Source organism: Miniopterus natalensis, chromosome 9 (assembly GCF_054644295.1).
Source record: "Miniopterus natalensis isolate mMinNat1 chromosome 9, mMinNat1.hap1, whole genome shotgun sequence".
Classification (NCBI taxonomy): Eukaryota; Metazoa; Chordata; class Mammalia; order Chiroptera; family Miniopteridae; genus Miniopterus; species Miniopterus natalensis.
Window position 1 is genome coordinate 14,729,853 of NC_142089.1, and position 26,907 is coordinate 14,756,759.

At 50.8% G+C, this 26,907-nt stretch overlaps 1 protein-coding gene and 2 pseudogenes across 2 annotated transcripts; all 3 read left to right on the top strand.

The window, feature by feature from the left end:
- Positions 1-673: 673 nt before the first annotated feature.
- On the top strand, positions 674-26,907 carry ZDHHC18 (zDHHC palmitoyltransferase 18). 2 transcript variants are annotated; one of them, XM_087820239.1, is made up of 9 exons: positions 674-1,004; positions 5,829-5,989; positions 18,002-18,151; positions 19,741-19,878; positions 19,996-20,044; positions 20,583-20,685; positions 22,224-22,336; positions 23,070-23,169; positions 26,173-26,907. In XM_087820239.1, the coding sequence occupies exons 1-9, from the start codon at positions 697-699 to the stop codon at positions 26,269-26,271; spliced, it is 1,221 nt and encodes a 406-aa protein (XP_087676365.1). In that variant the 5' UTR covers positions 674-696; the 3' UTR covers positions 26,272-26,907. The 2 variants fall into 2 exon arrangements, with proteins under 2 accessions (XP_087676365.1, XP_087676364.1); XM_087820238.1 differs by lacking the exon at positions 26,173-26,907 and having other exon boundaries at positions 23,070-25,084.
- Positions 5,271-5,718, top strand: LOC107539976 (large ribosomal subunit protein eL42-like; annotated as a pseudogene).
- LOC107539982 (large ribosomal subunit protein eL33 pseudogene) lies at positions 9,914-14,140 on the top strand (annotated as a pseudogene).

Consider the following 26,907-nt stretch of genomic DNA (forward strand, 5'->3'; position numbering starts at 1 on the left):
TACACCAATAGAAAATGAGTATGTCCAGGATTCCTGAAAGACACTGGGGCTCTGAGGCATGAACCCAACAAGAGGTGACATCTAGGAAACCCTGGGTCTGGCTTCAGATCATGGAGCTGGGTGAGGAAGGCCAGATCATATGCCACACACAACTATTGGGCACTTTGAACTTCAAGATAGTAGTTAACAGGCCCCTGGCTTTCGAAGATTGTGTCCCCACTCCAACCCCTGCTTGCCCCGCAAAATGCTTTCCCAGTCAGTCCTCAGAGACAGGTGAAGCCCGGCCTTGGAATTACAGTTTGCAGAAGTAGACCACGAAGTCCACCACCCAAATCTCGGCATTTGGCACACAGGGGACGCCCAACAAATGGTTTGCTTGAAAAGGAACAGAAAGCCCTCCCGGTCATCGTGCAGAAGGGACCTGGCCGGCTCGGGCCGCAGGGACAGGCCGGCGCCCTGCAGCCGCGCAGGACCCGGCCACGCGCCGGAGCGTCATCCCGGGCCCAGGCGGAGGGGGCGCTGCGGCGGGAGGCCGAGCCGGCGGGGGCGGGGCGGGGCGGGGCTGCCCCCGGCGAGTGAGCGAGCGCGGCGCGCCGCCGCCGCCGCCGCCACAGCCGCTGCTCGGCCCGGTCCCGGTGCGGCGGGCGCGGCGCGGCCGGCCCGCGGGGCGCGGAGGCGAGGCCCACGGCCTGCCGCATGAAGGACTGCGAGTACCAGCAGATCAGCCCCGGGGCCGCCCCGACGCCCGCTTCCCCAGGGGCGCGCCGCTCCGGCCCCGCCGCGCCCCCCGGGCCGGGCCCCGGGCCGCCGCCCGCCGCCGCCCCGCGCTGGAGCAGCAGCGGCAGCGGGAGCATCGGCCGCCGCCCACGGCGCAAGTGGGAGGTGTTCCCCGGCCGCAACCGCTTCTACTGCGGCGGCCGCCTCATGCTGGCCGGCCACGGCGGCGTCTTCGCGCTCACGCTGCTGCTCATCCTCACTACCACCGTCCTCTTCTTCGTCTTCGAGTGAGTTCTGCGGCGCCCCCATCCCCACCCCCTCCGGCCCCCCATCCCCTCCGGTCTCCTCCGTCCCTTGCCACACTCCCCACCTTCCCCTGCCCTTGCTGCGCACTCCAGCCCCTCTGGTCCGCGCTGGGCACGCGTCCTCTCCCACCTCCCCTGCACTGCACCCTCCGCAGCACCTGACAGGCACCCTGCGCTCCCTGCCCCTCTGGGTCCTGCGCCCTCCCGGTGCCTCTCAGACTGCCTTCAGCCCTCTCCTTCCCCTTGCACATTCCTTATCCTTACTCCTTGGTCCCCATCCGGCCTCCCAGCCGCCCCATCCTCTGTGGCCCCTCCCTAGCACCCCCATCCTTCCCTGGTACCCTGCCTTTGCCAGCCTCTGCCAGAAACACCACTCTCCCATGTCCCTTGACCCCCATTCTCTCTGCCATCTCAGAATCTGCCCCTCAGCCCTCCCTGGCTCCTTGGACTGGTTTTCTCTCTCCTCACCTATCCCCGGGGCTGGCTTTGGCCCACCCCTCCATGCATCTTTCCTTTACATTCGTTCCAGATAACTTATGAGTTTCTTCCATGGCCTTTGGCTATATACTCCCACCACAGATTGCCTAGCTATCTTCTCATTACCTTCAGGGTCCTTCTAGGGTCCCCTTGGTCATCTCTCCACTCTCAGACCCTCTCTTCTTGCTTCTCCCCGTTGCCTGGGTCCCCAGGCAATCTTTCCTCAAACATCTTTGGACCTCTTGGGCCTTTCACTCTCCAGCACTTTCCTTAGCTTCTCCAGAGATTCTTTTCCTTCCTCAGTCTCCTCCTGTCCCCTACCAGACATCTCCCAAGCCCCTCTCCGCCACCCCTTAAACTGGCTTTCTTTCCCCCCCTCAACATTTGAATCATCCCTCTGGCCTGTTCCATGGCAGGAACAGCTATTAGTGCCTCTTTATTTTTCAGGCGAGTCCAGAGTACTTTTGTATGACAGGTCATGTTTACCCCTGTGAGTTTTAACCTCTTCATATCCCCAGGATTGGCCCATGTGGTACCTCCAGTTTATGGATGAAGAGGGGATGCCTGCTATTTTACTAGGGTCACATATTTATATCAGAAGTTTTCCACCCTGCCCTTGGTCTCTAGCTCCAGCCACCTGCTACGTGATTCCTTGCATGCACGCATGTGCACACATGCACACACACCCCCCGTGCTGTATGAGCTGCACTTCCCCCTCCTAGTTCTCCCCATCTTTTGTGGTCTTACTTCATTATACAGTATGGTTAAGAGTGCCATCTCTGAAGTCAAGAGACCTGGTTCAAATCCTGGGTCCACCACACACTAACTGTGGGACTTTGGGGCAATTCCCTCACCTCTCAGAGCCTCCGTGTCCTCATCTATACAGTGGAGTTTATAACAGAACCCCCCCCCCCAAGGCTGTCACAAGGGTGGCATGAAGTCACACACATAGCTTTTACCCTATAACAAGAACTTAATGCTGGCTGCTGCTGTTATTGTTGTCTTTGTCAAAAAACCCTTCCCCGGGGCCTATGGTCATGATGAATGAGGCTGCCACAAAGACACTAGCCCCCAGGTAACCTTTCTAGCTGCCAGAGCATGTATCTGCAACCTTGGGTTTCCCCTTGAAGCAAGGTGAGGACTTCCTACCACTTAGCTTCTCCCTTCCGTTGTGAGTCAGGGTAGATACAAAGTTGTGGGATAGTTTAGCAAGCAGGAGCTCTGGGGAGCCCCCAGTGCCCCCCTCCATGGCCCTTGGGCTGAGTTTCAGATCCATGTCGCTGGGCCTGCCCACGGGCGTGTTTTGAAAGTGCTTTTTCCAGTATGCTGCCTGGGTCTTCCCACCAGGGCTGCAGCGAGGGCAGGAGGAAGCGGTGCTTGCCGTGGGTTGGCCCCGTGACCTGCAGTGTGGGATTTGATCAGTTCAAAAGCCGGACCTTCTCTGTGTTGAGTGGGTATCTTCACTGTTGACAGAGGAGGAAGCGAGGACTGGGTTCAGGGAGAGCTTGTGAAACATCTCGTCTCTGTTTTTTGTTTTTTTTTTATATTTTAGAAAGAGAGGAAGGGAGAGGGAAAGAGAAACATCAATGAGAGAGTAATTGATCAGCTGCCTTCTGAACACCCCCTGCTGGGGGTCGAGCCCACAACCCAGCATGTGCCCTGACTGGGAATTGAACGAGATCTCCTAGATCATTGGTCCATACTCAATTGCTGAGCCATGCCGGGTGGGCGAACATCTCATCTTTCTCTCTTCTCCTCCTTACTTGGGGGTGGTGGAGTTGGCAGGAGTGTTTGGGTTTGGACCCAGAGCTCACCTTGGTCTAGATTGGGGTGAAAACTCAGTAGGGAGTTGGCACGATGGGAATGCTGTTGGTGAGGGTGTGGAGGATGAGAGGTGCTCATGCTCTCCTGTTGCTCTGGGGAAAGGCAAAGTGGCTCTCCAGGTCCTTCCTGCTGAGAGTGGTTTTGCTTTGTTTGGTTTGGTGGATTATTGCACGGGCCTTCAAGCGGGGCTCCCAGCTTCTGCCCTGCTTCCCACCCCAGATAGTGTACCTTTAATTGTAAGTCAGACCTGAGTCCTCCCTGGCTCTCTGGGTTAGGGCCAGAGTCCTAATAATGGACTTTCTCCTGTCCCCATCTCCTCCTGCCACCCCGGGCATTTCCTTCCAGGCACATAAGCCTCCTTGCACACTCCTGCCCCAGGTCCTTTCACCTTTCGGTAGCCTCCTGGCCTCCTCCCTCCCTCTCTTATGTCCTTCCCTGACCATCCCTATAATGCAGCAAACTAGTCCCTGCCCACATTCCTTTTGCCCTGGCTTATTGTTCTCATCTGATGTACCATATGTATACTTGTTTTGTTCCTTTCGCCATGAGAGCAGGACTTCATTATCCTCAGTATTGCCTAGAACAGGGCCTAGAATGGTGCTCAAATAAATATTTGTTGAATGAATGGGCAGAGCATTTGCTGGGAGCCCGGAGACTTCAGTCCTGTTACTGGCTGGGTGACCTTGGATCTGTCTATGGGTTTCAGAGTCCCCCTTTGTAAAATCATGTGGCTGAGACTTGGTGTTTCTGAGGGCTCTACCAGTCTCCAACTTCAAGTCTTCTCTATCCCCCGAGAAGTCTGGTTGGACATGAACTGGTTGAGTTGTCCTGTGGGTGAGATGGAGGACTCAGCTCGGTTTGAGGTTCGGACCTGGGGAGCACTGAGATGCTTGGAGCAGAATGTGTCCCGCTTGGAGCCTGTGGCCTTGGCTAGAGCCTCCAATGATGGAGGCTCCAGAAACAGCATGTAGGTTCCCACAGGTTTGCTTCTTGCTGTCATGCCAGCTCCTAGAACCTTAGCTGATTCAGGCCTCCCAGCGGCCAGTCATCTCCCAAATGACAGTTCCTCACCCCATGAAGTGCCACTATGGCTCTGAGAGGGTAGGCGGCAGAGAACAGCGGTTAATAATACGGGTGGGCTTCAAAATCAGACCTGTGTACAGGGTGTTCTCCAAGCCAGCAGGGGTCAGGGGCCTGACAGAACTGACTTGGAACACCCGCCTTTGGGTAACAGTGTCCGTTGTTGGACCATGTTCTCTCAACGCCCTTCACCTGGTTAATCCTATTCATTCTTTGTTTTTCCTTTTTAATATGTTTTTACTGATTTTAGAGAGAAGAAGGGAGAGAGAGAGAGAAAAACATCAATTGACTGCCTCTTGCATGCCCCCTATTGGCGATCGAGCCCACAACCCTGGCATTTGCCCTGACTCGGAATCTAACTGGGGACCTCTCAGTGCACTCAACCACTAAGCCACACCGGCCCGGGCTAATCCTACCCATTCTTCAGGTTTTCGCTCAGATGTCTCCTTCAGCCAGCCTGTTTTCCTAACTGTTCTACTGCCTCCCCCTCCCCATCACAGCATGCAAAGAGGCCCTGTGTGGCAATTCTCCATTTGCATGTCTGTTCTCACTAGACCATAAGCCTCCTGGAGGGAGCAGGGGACTCTTGTATTCACTGCCAGTGTTCCTGCTTCTTATTGGAGGTGTTGCCTGGCACATAGAAGGCCTCAGTAAATATTTGTGGAGCGAGTGACTGAGTGAACATTGTCATGGATGGTTCATCTCAAGTGACATTCCAATTAATTGGTGGTAGCTGCCTAAAGCTCTGTGTTTAGAAGGATTCTGAGGCTGCAGCTAAGTGTAGGTAGGGGATAAGAGTGCTGGGATCTACTGATCACATCTGCCATGGCTCAGGGCAAAGGTGCAAGGATTAATTAGTGATATCAGGCACTTATGGGGGAGTGGCTGCTGCCTCTGGGAGAGGCTGTATTAAAAAATATGATATTTGCTTTTCATGCCCATAGTGCTCTCGCAAACATGGTGAACGTTCCTAAAACCTGCCGGACTTTCTGTAAGAAGTGTGATCAGCATCAACCCCACGAGTAATACAATACAAGAAGGGCAAGGATTCTCTGCATGCCCAGGGACAGTGATGTTATGACAAGAAGCAGAGTGGCCATGGTGGGCAGACTAAGCCCATTTTCCATAAAAAGGCTAAAACTACAAAAACGATTGTGCTGAGGCTTGAATGCGTTGAGCCCAACTGCAGGCATAAGAGAGTGCTGGCTGAGAGATGCAAGCATTTTGAACTGGGAGGAGATAAAAAGAGAAAGGGCCAAGTGATCCAGTTCTCAGCTTCATACTTTGTTTTATCATGACAATAAAATCTTTGAGGATAAAAAAAAATGTGGTATGTGCTGGGATGGCAACGCCTGCCTAATGCTGCAGCCCTGTGCCCCAGGGAGCCCTTCGAGTAACTTCTCATCTTTCTCCCCCTCTCTCTAGCTGTCCCTTCCTGGCAAATCAACTGACCCTTGCCATCCCCATCATCGCTGCCATCCTCTTCTTCTTCGTCATGAGCTGCCTGCTACAGACAAGTTTCACCGACCCTGGGATCCTGCCCCGGGCCACCGTCTGTGAAGCAGCTGCCCTGGAGAAACAGATCGGTGAGGCTCCTACTTCAGCCGAAACTGTGTTCCCCAGGTCCACATACCCTGATTTGAGAGGGGGCTTGGTTTTCTCTTCCCACACTAGGCTAGGAACTAGGGGTCAGTAGCGAGCAAGGCAGGCAGGAGCTGACACTAGAATGGAGGAGACAGATGATAAACAAGGAGACAGATAAAGAAGAAATGCTAGCAAGTGAAAGCTGTGATGGCAGCCAGCATAGTCCTGAGTGCTTCCAGGGTGCCAGGCACTGTTTTCACCTCTTTACATGCATGACCTTATTTAATCACCCAGTAATCCTATGAGGTAAGTACTGTTGTTACTTTCCTTTTACTGATTAAATTGAGTCTCAGAGAGGTTAAGTAAGTGGTCCCAGATCACACAGTAAGTGGAAGAGCTGGGATGAGACCCCAGGCAGTCTGACCAGAGCCTCTGCTCTTAAACATTTATTTACACTTATTTATTTACTCATCAAACATTTATTGAGTCCCTACTATGTGCCAGGTACTTTTCTAGATGCTAGCAATACATCAGTAAACAAATTACCAATAATCTCTGCCCTCTTGGAGCTGCCATTCCAACAAAAAGAATAAATCAGCAATAAAGGAAAGATCTAGAATGAGACAGAAAAGAGGAAATCAGGGTGGTGGGATGAGAGCTGAGGTGAGAGTGATTTTAAATAGGGTGGTCGGGGAAGGCTTTTTAATGAGGTGACATCTGAGCAAAGAAGCAAAAACCTGCGGAGATGAAGGGTTGAGTTATGGGGATCTGGGGGAAGAGCACAGTAGGGTTGGGGAGTGGGCTAATTTAGATTACCCGGTCGTAAGGGGCCTCTAGGAGGAGGTGGCACTTGAGTTGAGCCCTGAATAGTGCAATGGAGCCAGTAATATTCGGTCTGAAAACAATAATAACAGAAGCCTAGAGTTGCAAACAAATTGGTGTGTTTGAGGAATAGCAGGAAGGCCAGTATGGCCAGAAAGGACCTGTGCTGCCAGGCACCCTGCATGGCCCTTGATTCCTCACAGTGTGGGTCCCCCTGGATGGCTGGGCAGTGGGGATCAGGGTCTTAATCTCAGCTTGCTCCACCGCAGCTCCTTCCTGCTGAGAAGTGACATTAGTGTTTGTACACCTCACGGTTTCCGGTTCGTGGTTGGCTCCTTCCCCTAACAGGGTGGCTTTCAGACAAGCTTTTAAACACCCAGCCGGCCCTGAAGAAACCTAGTGGCCTGTAAATGGCAGAGCCCTGCTGCACCCATCACGGGAAGTCATTCAACTAATTCTCTGCAGCAGCTTGGGAGGGTGGTAGGAGGAGAGAGGATGTTCTCTCTCTCTTTGTCTGTTCTTTGTCTCATCCTCTGCCCAGGCCCATCCTCAGCCACGCCCTTGGTTGCTGTCTTCCTCTGCCTACATCCAGCTTCCTTCCCTCTTGCACCCCTGGCCACTCTGCCTGGGTTCTGCCCTGTCAGAACCCCAGGGTCTGACCTGGGCCAGTCTGCCTCGCAGCAGGGAGGCTCAGCTGCAGTTCCCTTTCTCCTCCCTCCTGGTCAGGGCTAATTAAGAGGCAGGATTATTGTCCAGTGCAGCCTGGGCTCAGAGGCCTGGCTGCCTGGAATCCTCTGCCTCCTGTGAGCTGTCTGGGTAATACAACAGTAATCCCCCATGTTTGGGGAGAGCTTGACCGTGTGCAGAGAGCTTCCCATCCATTATCCCCAGAAATCCTCACAACAGCCAGCTGTGCCAATGCAGAAACTGAGGCAGGTGATCACAGGCCAGAGGGTGGAGGAGCAGAGATGGAATGTGTGTCTTGATTCCCAAACCCCTTGCTTTCTCTTCTGAGATGGCCACAGCCCCTTATCCTTATGTCTCAGCTCAAGTTTCCTGTATTCTGGGAAGCCTTCGTGATGCCGGTTGGGCCACACCTTCCATGACACATTCCCAAAGCACCTTCTCCTGCCATCTTGGCCCTGTGCTGCATGGTGGTCATTACAGAATTGTCTGGCAGGCCCAGTAGCCTTTCCTAGATAGTGAGTGTCTTGTTCAGCCTTGTCAGCCACATGGGTAGCTGAGTGACTTTGGCTCAATGTTTGAGCCTCCTTGCTGTCCCCATGTGACTGGTGGAGAGACAGCTGGAACTTCTCCCAATTAGGCATTACAGGTTTGCTCATTTGTGTGTTAGATCATTTACGTGTTGATTCTACATGCTGACTCCTAACTGGGGGCGGGGGAGGGGCAGGTAGGCCTGACTGGCCACCACAGGTCAGACCAGGCTCTGGAAGAGAATCAGGGAAACCAGGAGTATCTTCTGTCTGGAGGATATGGGAGGCCTCATGGAGAGGTGCATTGAGCCAACCGTAAGTTTGGGTGGAGTTTAAGCACAGGAAGATGTGTGAGGAGAGCCCTCTAGGGTGGAACAGAAGGAAGAGAGGAAGAGTGGGAGGAAGGGGGACAGCCGTGGGGCCCTGATCAGGCCATATTGGCTGGAACATGGGGAGTACCTCAGAGAATTTGGGAGAGTCTTTGGAGGATGGGGTGGAGGCAGTCTTATGGGCCTACGTGTCAGGGTTGGAGACTTTCCTTTGAGAACAGCTGCCAAGCCTAGAAAGTGGCGTCTTTGGGGGCTTTGAATTCTCAAAGTTGAACAGGAGGCTTCCAATCAGGGTGAAACACTTTCTTGAAAAGGACTAATGTCACTGAGCCTTTTTGAGGAGATTGGGGGCTGGCTCTGAGGTGGTGGCGCTGTTCATATAAATGTGAACTGATTACCTGGACGTGGGTCCATGCAGGCTGTGAGCTTCTCCCTTTGGCCCCATAGACTAGCAGCCCCAGCCCCAGCCCCAGCCCCAGCCCAACAGGATCTGGCCCAAGGCTCCCTCCCCACAAGTACTGTCTGAGATTGGATGACCAGGGCCTCACAGTTTTCTCAGGACTGTCCTTGTCCCAGTCTCGTGTCTTGGGGAACCCCTTAGCTACAGGCAAACCAAGCCCTTGGTCACCCTGGTCTGAGAACTTGACTTGTCAGCTGGCAGGCCATGTAGCTAGATCACCCTGCAGGGCCACACAGAGTCCAGGTGCACTGGGCAGTTGGGAGAGAGGTAGGAGGTTTGGAACATTGGCCCATAAAGCTCCTATTGTGATGGGAGACGATAGAAACATCTAAATTTGATTCACAGACACTCATCTAGACAGCCACAACTCACAGGACAGACACGAAGGCCTCCTCTTCCTCTACCAGCACATAGCAGGTCACAAACCTCATTCTGTCTCCAGGATATCTCCCCTCAGGTCCTTCCACAGCCCCAGGACTGACTGCACCCCGATTGGCTCTGCTGACCAGGCCTGGATACCTGGCCTCTCCCTTCAATCATGGTTGTCTCTCCAAGACTCAAATTTGACCCCAGCCCTCCATGGCTCAGAATTTGGGTGACTTCCTAGCACCCTCATCAGCATTTTCTGAAGATCAGTCATTGGAGTACAACCTTTGTGACTTTTGCCCTTTCTGCATCTCTCCTTGTACCTTCATTTCTTTAGTGTTTTCCCCCAAATGGCTTGCTTTTAAATGCAGTTTACAAAGAAAATTTATATCACCCCTGTTAGCAGAAAGCCACTTGTTCTGCATAGAAGATAATTATAAAAACGAAAACATAACAGTGTTACGGAATTCTTGGTGGTTGCAGTTTCCTGCTGAAAGCGGCTACTTTGAGGCCTGTGGGGATCACAGATATTAGGTATTAAAAGTGGAGACTTTCACCCGGCCGGCATGACTCGGTGGTTGAGCATCAACCTATGAACCAGGAGGTCGAGGTTCGATTCCTGGTCAGGGCACATGCCCAGGTTGCGGCCTTGATCCCCAGTAGGGGGTGTGCAGGAGGCAGCCCATCAATGACTTTCTCTCCTCATTGATGTTTCTCTCCCTGCCTTCCTCTCTCTGAAATCAATGAAAACATATTTTTAAGAAAAAGAAATGTGGAGACTTTCCCTTGATGGAATGAAAGGCTTGAAAGAGAATTGAAAAGGGAATAACTTTGCCTTCCTCTTTCTGCCATCTTGGAGCCCATGGAGGCCTGCAGGGAGCAGGGCTTCTATAACAAACATGTCTGGAAGGCTGTCGTCCAAGGCCATTTTGCTGTCTATAAGCAGGGTCTCCAGAACCAGAGGGAGCACACAGCTCTTCTTAAAATTGAAGGTGTTTGTGCTCAAGATGAAACTGAATTTTATCTAGGCAAGAAGTGTGCTTATGTGTACAAAGCAGAGAACAACACAGTGACTCCTGGTGGCAAACTGAACAAAAACAGAGTAATCTGGGGAAAGGGAACTTGGACTCATGGATAGAGAGGCGTGGTTCATGCTAAATTCCAAAGCAACCTTCCTGCTAAGGCCAGTGGACACAGAATCTGTGTAATGCTGTACCCCTCAAGGATTTAAACTTACTGAAAATGAAATAAATACAATGGATTTGTTTGTTTTTAAAAAAAGGAATTAACCTGACCATCACATGATTCAAGGTTGCTTAGTGTCATGGCCAGGAAACAAACTTTCTTCCACTTTCCTGAAAACTCACCTGTCCACAGAGGTGCACTTGCCTTCAGGATCAAGGCAAGCTCCAGCCCACCCTTCCCCGCATCTCCTGCCAGTCACTCTCCAGTGCCCCCAACCATGCTCTGCAGCTAGTGCCTCTGTGCCTTTGCTCACTGCCATGCCCTCCTCCCCTGGCGGACCCGAGGAATCGTTCTTTCTGATCCAGCTTAATTACCACTTCATCTTTTGTTGCATTCTTGAATGCTTCCTCCTGCCCTGCCCCGCATATTTCCCTCTGTATTCTCACAATAATGACTCTAGACACCAGTAATACCATTAACTGACTAGCTACGGGTTAGACTTTTCCATTATGTCATCTCTAATTTGCATCACCACTCTACAAGGTTGATACTATTAGCCTCAGTGAGGAAACTGAGGCTCAGAGAGGTTGAGCAACTTCCTCAAAGTCACAAGCTAACAAGTGGCCAAGGTAGATTTCAAAATGAGATCAGGCTGGCTCCAGAGTCACCACCCTTGACTCACAGTGCCTCTTACACCGACTGTAATTATCCACTTTGGCTCACTCTGCCTTTAGGCTGAGCTCTTCCTGTACTTCCAGGTTACCACTAAGCCTGTATGTGGTCGGGGCTCCATAAACCTCTGGAATGAACAGAAAGGGTCAGATGAGGATTACAGTGACCCAGCACTCACAGCCTGGACTGTGACTGACCTTGAGCTGAACCGGAAGTTGGGGAGACCACAACTCTATAGCTGTTTCCTCCACTGGTATGGAAATAGAAGAGCAGCAGGGCCCCGCAGGGCCGGTAGAGATCCCTGCCTTCTCTCATGAAGCCACCTCAGAAGGTCATGACCAGCCCCAGGGGGCTTCCAGGCCAGCCACTGGGCTTTATTCACAGCCCCAGCCATTCAGGTTCTGACTGCAGAACACCTGTTTGCTCCTCTGCAGGTTGTGGTTGGGGCGTAGAGACTCGTAGCAGGCCCCTGGTCAGGAGGAAGGTGTCTGGAGATGCATTTACTTCTCACATTCAGTGGGGAGGAATCTTCCCCCCATCACTACTTCCCCAAGGGTTCAGTGTCCCACCTAGAAGGCAGCAGGAAGGCCTCCCTAGCCTAGCGGGAGGGTGCCTTTTTATTTCTTGGGTAGAAAGAGCCCTGGAGTGGATCTTAGGACAGGGATAGCATCTCTCTTACCACTCTTCATTTCTTCAACAAATATTTTCTGAACTGGTATCCAAAGGAAACATATTTGACTCATCTCATCTATATGTACTTGCTCCTTCCCTCACCTGCCACCCCCAGGCCTTGTACAATAGCTTGGCCAAGGAGATGTTAATGTTTGAAAGAATGAACAAATGAATGCCTTGGAAGACAAGGATTCTAATTTTGTTGGAGTGAAGTCAGTTTCCCATCTGTAAAATGTGGGCCCATATTCCCTTTCAACCCAGAGCAATTTTTGTGCATCAGGTGAGACGGGATGTCAGTACACTTTGAAAATTGTTTTCCTCTACTGAAACTTAAGAGGCTTGAGCTTCAGAGTAGGAATGGCAAATGGACTTGCTCTGGGCACTAACAAGCTACCACTGGTACTGGCTGCTGGGAGGAGCAGGCTGAGAATTCTGAGGCCAAGTCCAGGGTGGTGATTGGCTAGGACCCTTTGGCCTTGAAGAAAGCAGTGTAACCAGGCTTGTCTTCCCCCCACATGGGTTCAGCCTCTGTGGTGGCGTCGCCACAAAGCCTCCTTTGACCCAACTCATTTAGGGTCCTGTAGTTGGTGACTTTCATTCAACATCTGGGTGGTGCCCTTGCTCTAGTGTGACCTGTCTCTCCTTTGCCTCTGGCTCTTGGCAGCCTAAGGAAGTTGGGTGTGCAGAGCTTTACTTTCTCTGAGTTCTAAAGAGGAGGAATCCAGGCCCTGAGGCCAGAACATACTGGTAGGAGTTCCTTCCCTGCCTTAGAGAAGAGACTTAGGCTCTTCTCTGCCCTGGGGAGGGCCTGTGGGTTTAGTTCTAAAGAGGATCTGTGGCTGTCCTTCACTCACAGATGAGTTGTGTTCTGATGTTTTTTTATAAATCAGTTGTTTGGAATATAGTGTTACGTAGAAAAAGCAATACTAATGCTAATATATATTTTTTCTATTTAAAAAAATTTTTCACATTTCCTTTTGTATTTTTTTTGCATTTTGTAATATTTCTTTAAGATTTTATTATTATCATTATTATTATTACTATTATTATTATTATTAGAGGGGAAAAAGGAAGGGAGAGGAAGGGAAAGAGAAACATCAGTGTGAGAGCGATACATTAGTCAGCTGCCTCCTGCACACCCCATACCAGGGATCAAGTCTGCAACCTTGCATGTGCCCTGACTGGGAATTGAACTGGCGACCTTTTGGTGCACAGGAAGATGCCCAACCAACTGAGCCACACTGGCCAGGGCTCTTTTTTTTTTTTTTAATTGATTTTAGAGAGGGAGAGGGAGAGAAACATCGATTTGTTGTTCTATTTATTTATGCCTTCATTGGTTGATTCTTGTACGTGCCCTGACTTGGGATTGAACCTGCAACCTCGGCATATCAGGACAATGCTCTAACCAACTGAGCTACCCAGCCAGGGTTGCTAATATTTCTTTTCTTTTCTTTTTTTTTTGAAAGGGGAGAGAGAGAAACATTGATGTGAGAGAGACACATCTATCGGTTACCTCTGCACGTGTCCTGACCAGGACTAGGGATCAAGCCTACACCCAAGGTATGTGCCCTTGGCCAGAATCAAACCCGGGACCCTTCAGTCCACAGGCTGATGCTCTAACAACTGAGCCAAACAGGCCAGGGTGCTAATATTTCTTAAGCTCTTGCCAAGTACTAGATACTGGACTAAACCCACTTAATGAATTCTCACCTAATCCTCCTAGCAACACTAAGAAAACAGGTAGCATTGATTACATCTCATTTTCATATGAGGGCACGAAAAAGTTAAGCAGCTTGACCCACATCACACAACTAGTAAGTGCTTGGGCCAAGATTCGTACGCACACATCTGAGCACAGCCACAGCATGAACTATTTGTCAGGACCAAGGCGCCAGTGAATCTAGCGCTGTGCTCAGCTGTCCTTGCAGCGTCTCGTTCAGCTTTCACAATACTCTGAGACTCTCTTGTCTCTATTATATGGATAAGGACACTGAGTCTCAGAGAGGTGGAGGGAATTCCTTAAGTAGCAAGTGGGTGGCAAAATTAGGATTTGAACCCAGTGTGTTAGATTGCCCTTTGCTGCCCCTTGTGATGCCGCTTTGTTTACTTGTATTAGTTCTGATCCTTACAACCCTTCAAGGTACTTGTTATTGTTTGTCTGCTTTTACAGATGCAACAACAGGCTCACAAAGGTTAAGTAACTTCCCTAAGGATACCAGGTCATAAATGGAAGGGTAAGAGTTTGAGCTTCAGGCTGCCTGAGTCCAAAGCATATTTTCTTTCCTCTTTGCCTGCTGTCTCATAATTCATAAACCCGGGAATTCCTGTTTATTCTACTATCCCTGCTCTCAAGGAGTATACAGTCTAGTTGAAGAGACAGCGGACACACACAGCAGTCCTGTTACATCAACACAGAGCAGTGAGCAGGTTTAGGTGTTGTGTGCAAGGAGCGAGAGCCCCCGAGGCCAGAGTGGTCAAAGAAGCTGCTAGAGACTAGACAGGCCTCCAGCAAGTCCTGGTGAACAAAGAGAAAAGGGAGGAACTGGGGCTTGGTGGCTACAGGGGCAGGAAGCTGGAGAAAAGCCAGGAACGGAGGTTGGGCCCAATTGTGAAGGGCCCTAATATCAGGATGAGAAGTTTGTCCTCTATCTTGTTTTTTAGGGGAGGCGAGTGAAGGGTTGGTTTTGGGCTGAGAAGTGACTCAAAAGGGGTTATTTAGAGGAATGTGCCAGTGTATACAAGGGGGAGTTGAAAGGCAGAGGGTCTGGGAGCAGGGAGTCCTTAAGCTGATCGGTGATACAGCCTCGCCTGGGTAGGATGTTGGAAGTAGAGAATGCAGTGTCCTGGCAGGGATGAGGGAGAAGGAAGTATCTGTAAAGAAACTCCAAACTAGGTTCCCCTGTCCCTGCCACTCACTGGCTGTGTGACCTTGGGCAAGTCCCCTAACCTCTCTGGGCCTATTTCTCATTTGTAAACTGAAGAGATTAGAACAGAGGCAGTGAGCAAAGGTACATTTATCAATTATCTGCTATGTGCTGAGACTGTGTATTCTGCTCTTTAGGTTCCTGCCAGCTCTTGGATTGTGCCATCTGCAGAAATAAGGAACCAGTCAGGGATAGGTAACACTCATTATGACACTTTAAAATTTACAAAAAGACCACAACACCAAGCTTTGGGAACTTGGTTTCACATCCCGGTTCTGGCACATACTAGCTGTGTGGCTTTGGACAAGTCATTTAACCTCACTTTAAAATCTCCTTAACTGTAACCTGATGATAATGATAACCTGATCTCTTGGGATGTAATCAGGGTTAAAGAAGATACTGGCCCAGCCGGGCGTGGCTCAGTGGTTGAGCATCAACCTAGGATCCAGGAGATTGAGGTTCGATTCCTGTTCAGGGCACATGCCCAGGTTGCAGGCCCGATCCCCAATGGGGGGCGTGCAGGAGGCAGCCGATCAGTGACTCTCTCTCATCATTGATGTTTCTCTCTCTCTCTCTCTCTCTCTATCCCTCTCTCTGAAATCAATAAAAATAAATTTAAAAAAAGGAAAGAAGATACTGTATGCAGAGTACTCAGCATACAGTAGACCCTCAGTGAAGTGTTCTCTTTCCCTTGCCTTTCCCTTCTTTCTATCAGTAATTCTATGAGCCAGTAATTACAGTGACACTTCTTAAGCATTTACTTTGTGCCACTTCACATATATTAACTCACTTAATCCTCACAACAACCTGCTGAGGTGGGTATTATTATCCCCATTTCAGTGACTGAGGAAACAGAGGCATAGAGAGGTTAAATGATTTGCCCTGTCACACATCTAGCCAATGGTATCATCAAGAGAAACCCTGCTAGTAAGAGGTAGAACCAGGATTCATGCTCCAGTCTACCTTTTATTCCCATTTTACTGATGAGAAAACTGAGGCTTAGAGAAGTTTGACTTCAACTTCACACACAACCAGTCAGTGGCAAAACCAGATTTCAGAATGTGTCCATTGGCCTCAGTCCCCCTGCCCTTTACCATGTTGCTGGGTTTTAAGGAAGAGATGGATGCTCAGATGCTCAGTTTCATTTCAAGCACACTGGTTGAGATGATGGTGAAACAGCCCACTGGTAGCTGGAAATGAGAGATGCAGATCTGTTTGCTTCACTGATGCCTGCCAGGCGCTTAGAATAGTGCTTGCACGTGGTACATACTCAGTGAGTAATCATTGGAGCTATCTGGAGAGTCGATCCAGTGGAAGTGATGGCTGAGTGCTAGGGATCACGGGCAGCCCTGTGTGACTCGGAAATCTGTTGGGAAGGAGCCACTGCTCTGGGGATTTGGTCCTCTGTACCCTGGGTACCAAGAGGCTCAGTGGGTAGAACTGTGGGCTTCGCATATAGCAGACCTGGGTTCAGATTCCTGTTTTGCCAGCATACCAGCAACATGACCTCAGACCTTTCTTTTTCTTAGCTTTTTACTGAAGTGTAATGGGCCTACAAAAAGTGTACAAATCATAAGTATATGTTAATACAGAATGTAATCAGCATCCAGATCAAGAAACTGTGTGAGTGGTGCCCCAGGAGCGCCCCCCTTGTTCCCCTTTCTGATCACTGTCACCCCTCCAAGGGTAACCTCGATTCTGACTTCTAACACCATAGGTTACTTTTACCTATTTTTGAAAATTTTGTGTTCTTACATGTGTGATTTCTTCATTTTACACAATGTTGATGAGATTCATTCACATTGCTGTGTGTAGTTGCGGATCATTCTTTCTCGTTGTATTAGAATTCCACTGTGTAAATATACAACATTTTAAAATCCATTCTTCTATTGATGGGCATTTGGGTAGGTCCATCTTTTGGCTTTTAGGAGAATTGTTGTTGTGAACATTCTGTATATGTCTTTTGGTTCACATAAAATCATGCACATTTCTGTTGGGAAGACACCTAGGAGTGGGGTGCATATGTTGAACTTCCATAGTTTGTGCCAAACAGTTTTCCAAAGTGATCATATGAGATTTCTAGTTGCTTTACATTTTTGCCAACACTTGATTTTTCATTTTTTTTCTTTTTAGTCATTCTGGTGCATGTATAGTGGTAGCATATTGTGGTTTTAATTTGCATTTCCCTGATGACTAATGAGTATGAACAGCCTTTCATGTGTTTATTAGTCATTTGGACAGCTGCTTTTGTGAAATGCCTGTTTGAATCTTTTGTCTACATTTGAATTCAGTTGTCTGACTCTTTCTTACTGACTTTATATCACTTCTTTATATATTCTGGATACAAATCCTTTGTCCTTTGTCAGATATTGTAAATATCATCTCCTACACTGAAGGTCACCCCTTCATTCTTTAAATGATATCTTTTTTTTTTTTTTTTTTTTAATTCTCACCCAAAGATATTTTTCCCATTGCTTTTCAGGGGGGGGGGAGGGTAAGGAGAGAAACATCGATTTGTTTGTTGTTCCACTTATTTATGCATATATTGGTTGATTCTTGTATGTGTCCTGACGAGAGAGGAACCTACAACCTTGGCCTATTGGAACAACAGTCTAACCAACTGAGTTGCCTGGCCAGGGCCTACGTAATTTTTATTAATCTATTTTATAGTAAATCATAGACACTTTACCCATAAATATTTCAACATGTATCTTCAAAATCTAAAGACAGCCTCCAACATTAACCACAATTCCATGATCATATCAAGGAAATTTAATAGTTCCCAAATTTCTAATTTGTAGTCATTTTCCCCCAATTACCCTTCAAATGTCCTTTGTTACTATGTTTTATTTTGTTTTTCCAAACATGATGCAGTCTAGGATCATGCATTGCTTGTCTGCTAAATCTCTTAACTTAGAACCATCCCCCCTTTCTTTTTGTAAGTAACTGACTTTTGTTGGAGACCAGGCCAGTGGTCTTGTAGATGCCCCATATTCTGGATCTGATTGTTTCCTTGTAGTATTGTTTACTTTGTCCCTTCAACTCCTGAACCTCCTGAATTTGGAAATTGGATGCAGATAAACCTCACCAAGCGTTTCTGTGGTCTCCTCTGATATCCTTTCTCAGAGTTGTGTAAGGCCAACTGTGTGTGAGCAGGTGTGTAAAGCTTTAACACATAACAGTCTCAGTAAGTAGTAGCAGTTCTTAATATTTATCCCCACCTTAGGCTGGAATTTTACTCTAATGTTTGCTCCCCAGAAAGTTTTCCTGAGGCTGCTTTTGTCCCAGCCAGGCAGCAGTGGCTTCCCCCTGGCCGGGGCTCCTGGCTCCAGGCTTGGACAGCTCCCATCTTCTCTCCTCCCACCCTCAGACAACACAGGCAGTTCCACGTACCGGCCACCCCCTCGGACCCGGGAGGTGCTGATCAACGGGCAGATGGTGAAATTGAAGTATTGCTTCACCTGCAAGATGTTTCGGCCACCTCGGACCTCACACTGCAGTGTCTGTGACAACTGTGTGGGTAAGTGGGGGGCCACAGGGAGGAATGTGGGGAGCCCTGAGAGAGATGGAGCCCTGGAGACAGGGGAATCACTCATGTGGGGCTGGTGGGGGGTGGTGTTGGAAATATCCAGGGCTGGGCAGGAAGTCTGGTTCTCTCAGATTTGCTCTGACCAAGGAGAACCTGAGTATGACTAGTGGGCTCTGAGTGTGACCATTGGTGTCTTGACTTCAGCTCAGGATCAGTGGATTCCTTCCCTCCAGCTCTGAAGTGTGGGGCAGACACAGAGAGGCCCTAAACTCTTTTTTCAGGCCTCAGCCTGGTCCTCAGTAGGTCCAAGGTCCCAGGAACCGGAGACTGGAGCAATAACATTCTAGATGTGTTTGAGCCAGAAAGGAAATGATTTACCATGCAGTGCCCAGGACCAGCTATACTGAAAGACTTTGATCTGATTCCCAGGGTTTGGAGGGACAAGAATCTGGGCACAGGGGAATTTAAGCTGGTGAGGTGGAGTGGGTGTAGCCGGGATTGGAAGCTGAGCTGCTGACCCACAACTATGGTAGCTGCTGAGGAACCAGAGGCTATTTTTTTCCCTCTCCCTGCACTCCAGAGGCTGAGCAGCTCTGATGGTGCGAAAGGTGTGCCCCTAGAAGGTGTCATAAGGGAAATGCTATACAAGAGGACCCAGGTGAGCTGAACCACTGGGACTGTGCACAGTGCCCAGGGCAGTGAACTCATCAAGCTGGCTTAGCATTCCCTGAGTAAGAGAACAGTGGGAACACCCCATGACAACAGGCAGTGAAGTAGGTGACGCAGTGGGCGTCATTCATCCCTCAGAATCTGCCCCACCCATCCCCTGCAAAGGGTGCTATTCTTGGTGTGAGGCCTGCAACTGGCTTGTGACCCATATTCCCACAGGGGACTTTCCTCAGCAGTCTGGGTGTGACCCTACCCCCGGGGACATGGTGATGGTGTGAGATCAGCTCTGACCGGGCCTCTGATGCCAGTTCTCTACCAGTTACATAGCGGTCTAGCCCCTCCCTGTGCCTCTAGTTCTAGCTCAAGGGACTGGGGTCATTGGTGGTTGGTGTGTGGCCAGGGTCATAGGCTGGGCAGCAAGTACTTTTTGTGGATCTTCCTTGTACCAGGCACTGCTGGACTCTGGGATTCAGGTTACTGTGAGGCCAACACAGGCTCCCTCATGGAGCTTACAATCAAGCAGGGGAAACTGGCCAGTCCACTAATTGTAAATAAGTATGTGAACACCATGGGCAGAGTGCTGCAAAAGATAAGTGCTGGGGCAACAGGGCAGGAAACAGGACTCTTACCTTGTCTGGGGTCAGAGGATACTTTCTTAAGGAAGTGGCTTTGTAGCCAAGACATGGAGGAGGAATTACCTTTCACTGGGAAAGAGATGGGGGATATGTGAGCTGTGAGAACCAGTTCTCAAAGGACCAGAAGCAGAGAGTGCCTGAGGAACTGAGAGCTGCTAGTGCGGGGGGGGAGGGGGGGGGGTTTGGAAAGCTCCATCCTTGATGGGAGGCCTCTGAACATCTGTGCTGGTTGCAGGCCAGGCCTGCACTAACCTGTCTCCCCTGGCCCTTTTCCAGAACGGTTTGACCATCACTGTCCCTGGGTGGGCAACTGTGTGGGGAGACGAAACTACCGCTTCTTCTATGCGTTTATTCTCTCCCTCTCATTCCTGACGGCCTTCATCTTCGCCTGCGTGGTCACCCACCTGACACTCCGTGAGTTGGCGGTGGCAGTGGGGGCAAGTAGCGGGCGGGCCAGCAAGCTCAGCCAGGCTGAGGAGCTGTGCTCACCGTCCCTCTGAGCTGTGTCCTCTCCTGTTTTTTCTTCCCCAGGCTCTCAGGGAAGCAACTTCCTCTCCACTCTGAAGGAGACACCAGCGAGATATCCTTTGCCTTTGTCTGCTAGTGGACGCCCTGGTGGGAACTGAGTCCCCTTCACTGGGGTGGGTCCCCACACCTCATCGTATAAACAGAAGGCAATGGTGTAGAGCAGGTGTTTGTCCTCTAGAATCCAGTATACCAGCTGCTTCTGTTCACACCCAGGCTTGAGCTGATCCTAAATGGGCTGTTGTGGGGGTGGGGTGGCCAAGAACTCTCAGGAGCCAGAGTCCCTGTCTTCCCTTAAGACACCAAGCTTCCTGGGCCACATCATGTCCATTGCTCTTGGTGCTTGGAACCCTCAGTTTCCTCTACCATCTCTCACCCTGAGCTCATCCTGCTCTTGAGGGGAGCTCCTGAACCCTTCTTGGGGCCCAGGAGGTGATCCTGCTGAGAAGTGGTGACTGGGTCATAGGGAAGTTGCACATTTATTTCCTTTATGGGGAGGGATAGGTGAGAAATGCTGGGCGTGGCAAGATCCCAGGCACAGGGGAGGCTCCCAGCCGTGATCCCGGTTGTGGGTCCTTGACTGCCCTGCTCACTGTGCTGGAGTTGGTGATCTGCTTCTTCTCCATCTGGTCCATCCTGGGCCTCTCAGGGTTTCACACTTACCTCGTCGCCTCCAATCTGACAACTAACGAAGATGTGAGTAAGGCTGGAGCAACCCCTGGTTCCTGGGCAGGGCCCTCGGCAAGAGGCCGGGCTGAGGGAGGTGGAGTGGCAGCAGTGCAGCCCTGACTCTCAGACTGCTGGGAAAACATGGGTGGAGATGACAGGCAGCCAGACAGCTCCTTGCAGCGCTCATGACTTGGCCCTGGGAGACCCAGTACAGGCTTCTGAGGCCCCTGCATGCCTTGGCACTTGGTGCAGGCTCCCAGGGCCCCCAAGATGCTTTCTCCCTAACCCCACAAAAGTAGCACTCGTGCCATACAATCATTACATTTAGTCAACATATTATTGTTTCCAGAGTTCTTTCAGTTCCCATCACCCCTTTGGGTCCTTTTGCTAACTCTGAGGCAGAAGGAACAGGAATGCTTTTTCTTCATTTGATGGCTGAGCGACTTGCCCCAAGGTCACACAGGTGGGAAGGGAGGGATAGAGTTAGGGTTTCACCCAGAAGCCATGATGGTCACTGTTCCCTGCTGCATTTGTACACAGCAGAGATGTGACTGTTCTCAGGTGTCTTTGAGACTTTCTTATTGAGTGGCACAGCCAGGACAGGACTATGAGGTTTCCATTAACCCTCCCTGCCCGCTGCCTTACATACCCAACCAACAAGCATTGTTTGAGCATTCACTGTGTGCCCAGCCCTGGGCCAGGGACCTGACCTCCCCTCCCCATTCTCCCAAACCATAAAAAAGCAAATGAGAGCGTCCATTCCAGGGCTGCCATCTGATACTAAGGGGCCCATCGACTAACAGAAAATACATTCCTTGACCTCAGCTTATCATTTGGGGAAACAAAACCTAACACGCATGGTAGGGTATCATGTGCTGGGTGATTGGTACAGAGCAGAAATCACATCAGCCAGCATCTCCCAGGGTGGTTTCCTGGGTGCTGGTTCTGTAGGATATTACTAGGGGATTAAGCAAAAAGGACTGATATAGTCAAATAAATTTGGAAATCTCTGGATAAAAGTTAAGCAGGTATCCTTTACTGCTGAACTCCTCAGTGCCTTTGATAGCCAGCTTCACAGAGCTAGAGACAGGCAAGATTTCGTCTGATGTGCCAACAGTGCTGTCAGACAGTTGGTATCAGAGAGTTTCCTGTTTTTCAAATGAGGATTCAGAGAAGTGGCAATTTGTCCAGGGTCATGCAATGAGTCAGTGACAGAGCCAGGGTTCATAGTCAGGCAGCCTGAGCCCTGTGCCCTCGTCCTGCCCTCCACCTTAGGTGGTGGCCAGAGAAGGGAGGATGCACCCAAAAAGTATCTTTGGAAGCTTCTCTTGGACTCTACTCTGTCTTCCGTCCTGTTTGGGCCCCCCTCCTCTCTACTGGGTGCCCCCGAACATCCAGAATTCCCCACATTCTCTCTGAATGACCTGAGTTTAAGACGTGTCCTCTCCAATAGTCTAACTGGAACTGGTTTCAGAATTTGCCAGTTTTCCCCTGCCTCTAGACCTCCCTCCTAGAAAAGCAAAGCAGAGAGAGGTACCTGACCCAGACCTCCTTCCTGCTTGCAGATCAAAGGCTCGTGGTCCAGCAAGAGGGGCGGTGAGGCATCCGTCAATCCCTACAGCCATAAAAGTGTTATCACCAACTGCTGTGCTGTACTCTGCGGCCCCCTACCTCCCAGGTGAGACGGAGGTGACCCTGTGAGTCCACACCTCTCAAAGAGGTTCTGGAATCAGCAGAACTCTCCCCACATTACAGTCTTCTGTCCATCATCCCCTGCTGAGTGCACTCAGGGCATTTGTCGCTTAAAGGAGTTCTATGGAGAGTTGGTAATTTTTAATCACATGCTCATTGTAGAAAAAAATTAAGTACAAAATGTAAAAAAGAAGAATATTAGATCTCACATGCAATATTACTCCCCAAGGATAACCACAGTTAATGTTTTGGCCACACTTGAGCAACATTGCCCTTCTGGTGCTGCTGGCCAGACTGGGTGGGGTTATCCATTCTCCCTCCTGGCAGAAGAAAGCCCTGGTGGTTCAGCCTTGCTAGGAAGCACCTCATCCATCCTGACAGCAGAGGGCACCAGAGCGCCAGATCAGAGCTAAATTGCAGTGAACGCTGTAGGAACAACTTCCCACACTGTCCCCCTCCTCCCACCAGTCCTGCCCAGATAAGGGACAGTAGGTATAGCACTATCTCCAAATGCCTTTTATCCTTACTTTTCCCCTCGCCCGCAGACTGGCTTCTTGGCAGCCACACAGAAAGGTGAGCCAATTTGAATTAACAGTGAATAAATACTGTGGCCAAAAGCCAAGTGTCCAGAGAGCAGAGAAAGGGCCCTTCTGGAAGGGAGGAGTTTCGAGTCCTGGTGTCAGGCAGGGTCCTCACGTGTCTGCCTTGTGTTTTGGAAGCCTGATTGACCGGAGGGGATTTGTGCAGTCTGACACCGTGTTGCCCTCACCCATCAGAAGTGACGAGCCAGCCTGCGGAGCCAAGGCCGATGCCAACATGGTAGGAGGCCACCCCTGAACGCGCCTCAGTACTTGCCACCTGCTGGCCTGTTCGCCCTTCCGCACTTACCTGCCAGGACCCTCCCCATTCCACCCAAGGGAAGCAGAGCTGCCAAAGACTCAAGTCTTTTCGTATTTATTTCCCACCCTGCGTGGCTGTTCCCACTCTGTTCCATGGCTGTACCCTTTGCTCCCCGAACCCAGGTTCCCACAGCCTTAGGCCTGAGGTCCCCCCAGCTGATCAGTGGCAGAGTGACAGGATAGAGAGGCCAGGGCCAGGCACCCAGAGGACCATGCCAAGTCTCTGTGCCAGGGCGAGCCCTGTGTGTGTGAGGGTGCGGACTGAGTGTAATGCCTCCCAGTTTGGGAAGCTGCTGAGCCCTGCTGAGCTGGGGTCCTGGGATGAAGCAGGACCCATGAGCAGTTGGCCCTGGACAGTGAGCTATGGGAGAGGACACTTCCATGGGCTGTTTTGGTTTGCAAGCTCCTTTATTCTTTTTGTGATGATCATTTTTTTTCCTTTGGGATTTTTGTTGTTTTTTGTATGGAGTTGGCCAATAGGATAGAGCTGGGTTCTAGATAGAGAGGGCAGAGTTGGGGGGCGGTGGGGCAGCCTGTGTAAGAAGAAGCCAGACCAGCCAGCCAGGCAGCCAAGACCTCAGCTTCTGCATGATTCCTGGGCAACACACTAGGAAGTGGGGGCCTTGCCCTTTCTCTGCCCATGGAGGGTTCTCTATGGGATCTCAGCCTGGCCCCCCATCTCTCTCCCAGGTCAGGTCTGGGATGGGTAGGTTACACTCATGCTGGCAATACTTGAAACGGGTATTTTGCACAATTTTATAGACCTCTTTTCTACGTAGCATTTTTTAAATGGAAGAAGAATGTTTAAATGTCAGCCACTTTGCTGTCTGTGTAGTGCCAGGTTAAGGGTTATCAGAAGGCAAGTTGGCTTCAATAAGTTTATTATAAGAGACCTCTGGCTGAGAGTGTGCTTGTGTGTGTGTGTGCGTGTGTGCGTGTGTGTGTGCGTGCATGTGTGCGTGTATACGCTTGCCCTTGTACAAATGTGGCTGGCTCCCACTTCCCCACATCCCCTGGGCTGCCCTCCTCCCCACCGTCCCTCTCCAGTGTCAGCCAGCAACAGCAGGAGCAGCCTGAGCCATGGGGACAGGGAACATGTGCATTGGTTACAAGAGACCCCTGGACTCCTCCTGTGGCTCAGCCCCATCCTCCTACCTTTCCCTCCTCCAGGGACTTCAGATAGCCAGTGGCTGGGGACTCAGCCACCCCCAACCCCACCCCTGCCACCCAGCCCCCAGGTCAGGCTTCCAGCTGGGATCTGCCTAGACAGGCTGAGGCTGGGTGTGGTGCATGGGTAATGGCTGTGGGGAGCAGCTGCCATCCTACAAGCCACACCCCCTCCTCCAAACCCCAAGTATGGGACCCAGTGCCAAGGGCTAGAGGACAGGGAGTCTCTGCCAACTGGAAGCCTCCATCCAGAGAAAAGGAAGGAAGAAGCAGGGTGGGCCAAGGGGAGTGAAGATTGTCCTAAATCTAGGCCAGAAACTCAGAAGATGTCCCTCTTCTGCTGGGAGCTATAGTTTCTTGTCAAAATAGATAGGAAATTGTCCTTCTATCCCCCTCCTTGGCCCTTCAAGTGGGCTGAAGTCCTTGGAAAGTGACATAGGAAGTCCCCTCATCTTGCCCTTCCTTGCTCCAGAGGCTAGTGGAGAAGTAGCTGAGAAGTCTACAGAGGGTCTCCTCTGGGAGAAATGCCTTTGCCCAGCCTTAGTGCCATGCTGCAGTGGCACTCAGAGGTAGGGAGGAAGCTGGCTAGAGGAGGTTTACTCCCATCTGCCTTTTATTTAAGCCAGTATTCTTTGTTCCTGCTTGTAATAAAACTTTTGTTTTTAAGAGTTGATTTGCTTTGGTTTGGTTTTTGTTTGCTCATCCTTTGCTGAGGCCCCAAATGGCAGCCGTCTATTCTTTCAGTCAAACTTGGTCTTTCCTGGGGAGACATAGAGAAGGCAGGCAGCTCATCGACCTGGCTAAAGTTCTTCTCTCCTGGCTGGAGTCTCTCTGCTAGAGGCAGAACAGAGAGGACTGCAGCTAGACCCCATAGGCATGTAAGAAGAGGCCATCCTGTCCCCTCTACCTTCCCCTGCCTCAGGGGCTTGGAGATCCCCAAGTTCATCTTCCTTGCTCTCTTTCTACTCTGATCCCCCAGCAACTGCTCAGCTAAGAAAATGTTTACGGGACAGTAGATTCCAGTTTGAGAGCCTGAGCCTTCCTGGCCCCCACCCCGGTCTGGGCAGCAGAGCCCAGCCAGACACCTTGTAACACTGGCCCACCTCTCTGGTATCTCCTCCAGGAGGACACCTGTCAGGATTTTGCCATCTCCTGCACAGCCTGAGGGGATAACAGGCCTCTTTGCAGAGGGTTAGCTGGTAAGACCATATTTCCCCTGTCAGCCAGCACTGCCCGCACCCCTCACACACCATCTCATCCTCATCGCATGCCTCGCCAACACCATGGAGCCCATTCATCTGTCTGGAGTGTGGTGTGGTGTGTGTGCTGGTGGTGGTAGGGTCCCCAGGGCTCCCCCCTGAGCGACGTATGGGGGCATGGGGTCAGGGTAAAGAGCCCAGCCCCCTCCGGATGAGGAAGTAGCTTTGCACACAGCAGCTCTCTGACTGGCGCAGGAGGTGAAGGGCGAGGATGGGGAAAGGATGGCGTACCTGCCCTGAGGTGCTTGGGCCTGTTCTGGTGGTGTCCTGATGTACAGGGGTCTTTGATCGCTAACACTGTGTCCTGGCTTTCTGTCCCTGCTGAGCTTTCTCTCACCTGCCCGTTTTCTCTCCTGTTTCGTTGCCTGCTGCCAAAGCCTTGGCCCTTCTGTGGGGAAGAGGCAGGTGCTGTGGTACCCCTATAGGACTCCTCTTTTCTCCCAATCCCACTAACCCTCTCTCTTCTCCTCCTTTGCTGTCCTTCCTGGGATCTCCAGTGTGTGCGGGGGCTTAAGGACCTCCTGAGGACTGCTGCTCACTTCCTCTCCAGGAGTGGCCTGGGGGGAGCCAAGCACTCGGCACCTCCACCTGCCTAACCTGTGGCCCACCTGCCACCATCTGTGCCTACAGGGTCTACCCCAAGCCTGCCCCACATGTGTGCTCTCTAGGGTCCCCCCCATGGGGGCAGGGGGCTGGCCTCTTTGCCCCCATCCCCACTCCATGCTGGCCAGAGTGTAGAAAAGCCATAATGCAGCTGTCAGCACAATGATGTAATACTATGCTGAAACTCGCCCTCCCCTCTTCCACCTTACTTCCCCTTCCCCAGATTTGTAAGGTGTCAAGACTCTTTAGGAATCTTGCCTTACAGCCTGCCCCCCAGAATCAAGCATAGCCATAGTCAAGCTGAGCAGGTTTCTTCAGGAGCTGTCTGGGGTGTTGATGGTTGATGACGCTGCTGAACAAGTTTGGTAACAGTTTTAAGCACAACTGGTTTGACACTGTTCCCACGGCCCCTTCCACCCCCAGCACTTGAGTAGGAAGGTTGCTTGTACCCTTTGCTGCTGGTACTGAGGAACTGAGTTAGCTCTGACAGCCCCTTGTTCTTCATTCAGAGGGACTAAAGGAAACTGGGCTGGGCCTCAGAAATCCACTGAGCCCATGGCTGGGGGCTGCTTGTCTGCTGTCCTGTACCTTTTTTAAACCAAAATAAAGATTTCCCTCTTCTTGCCATA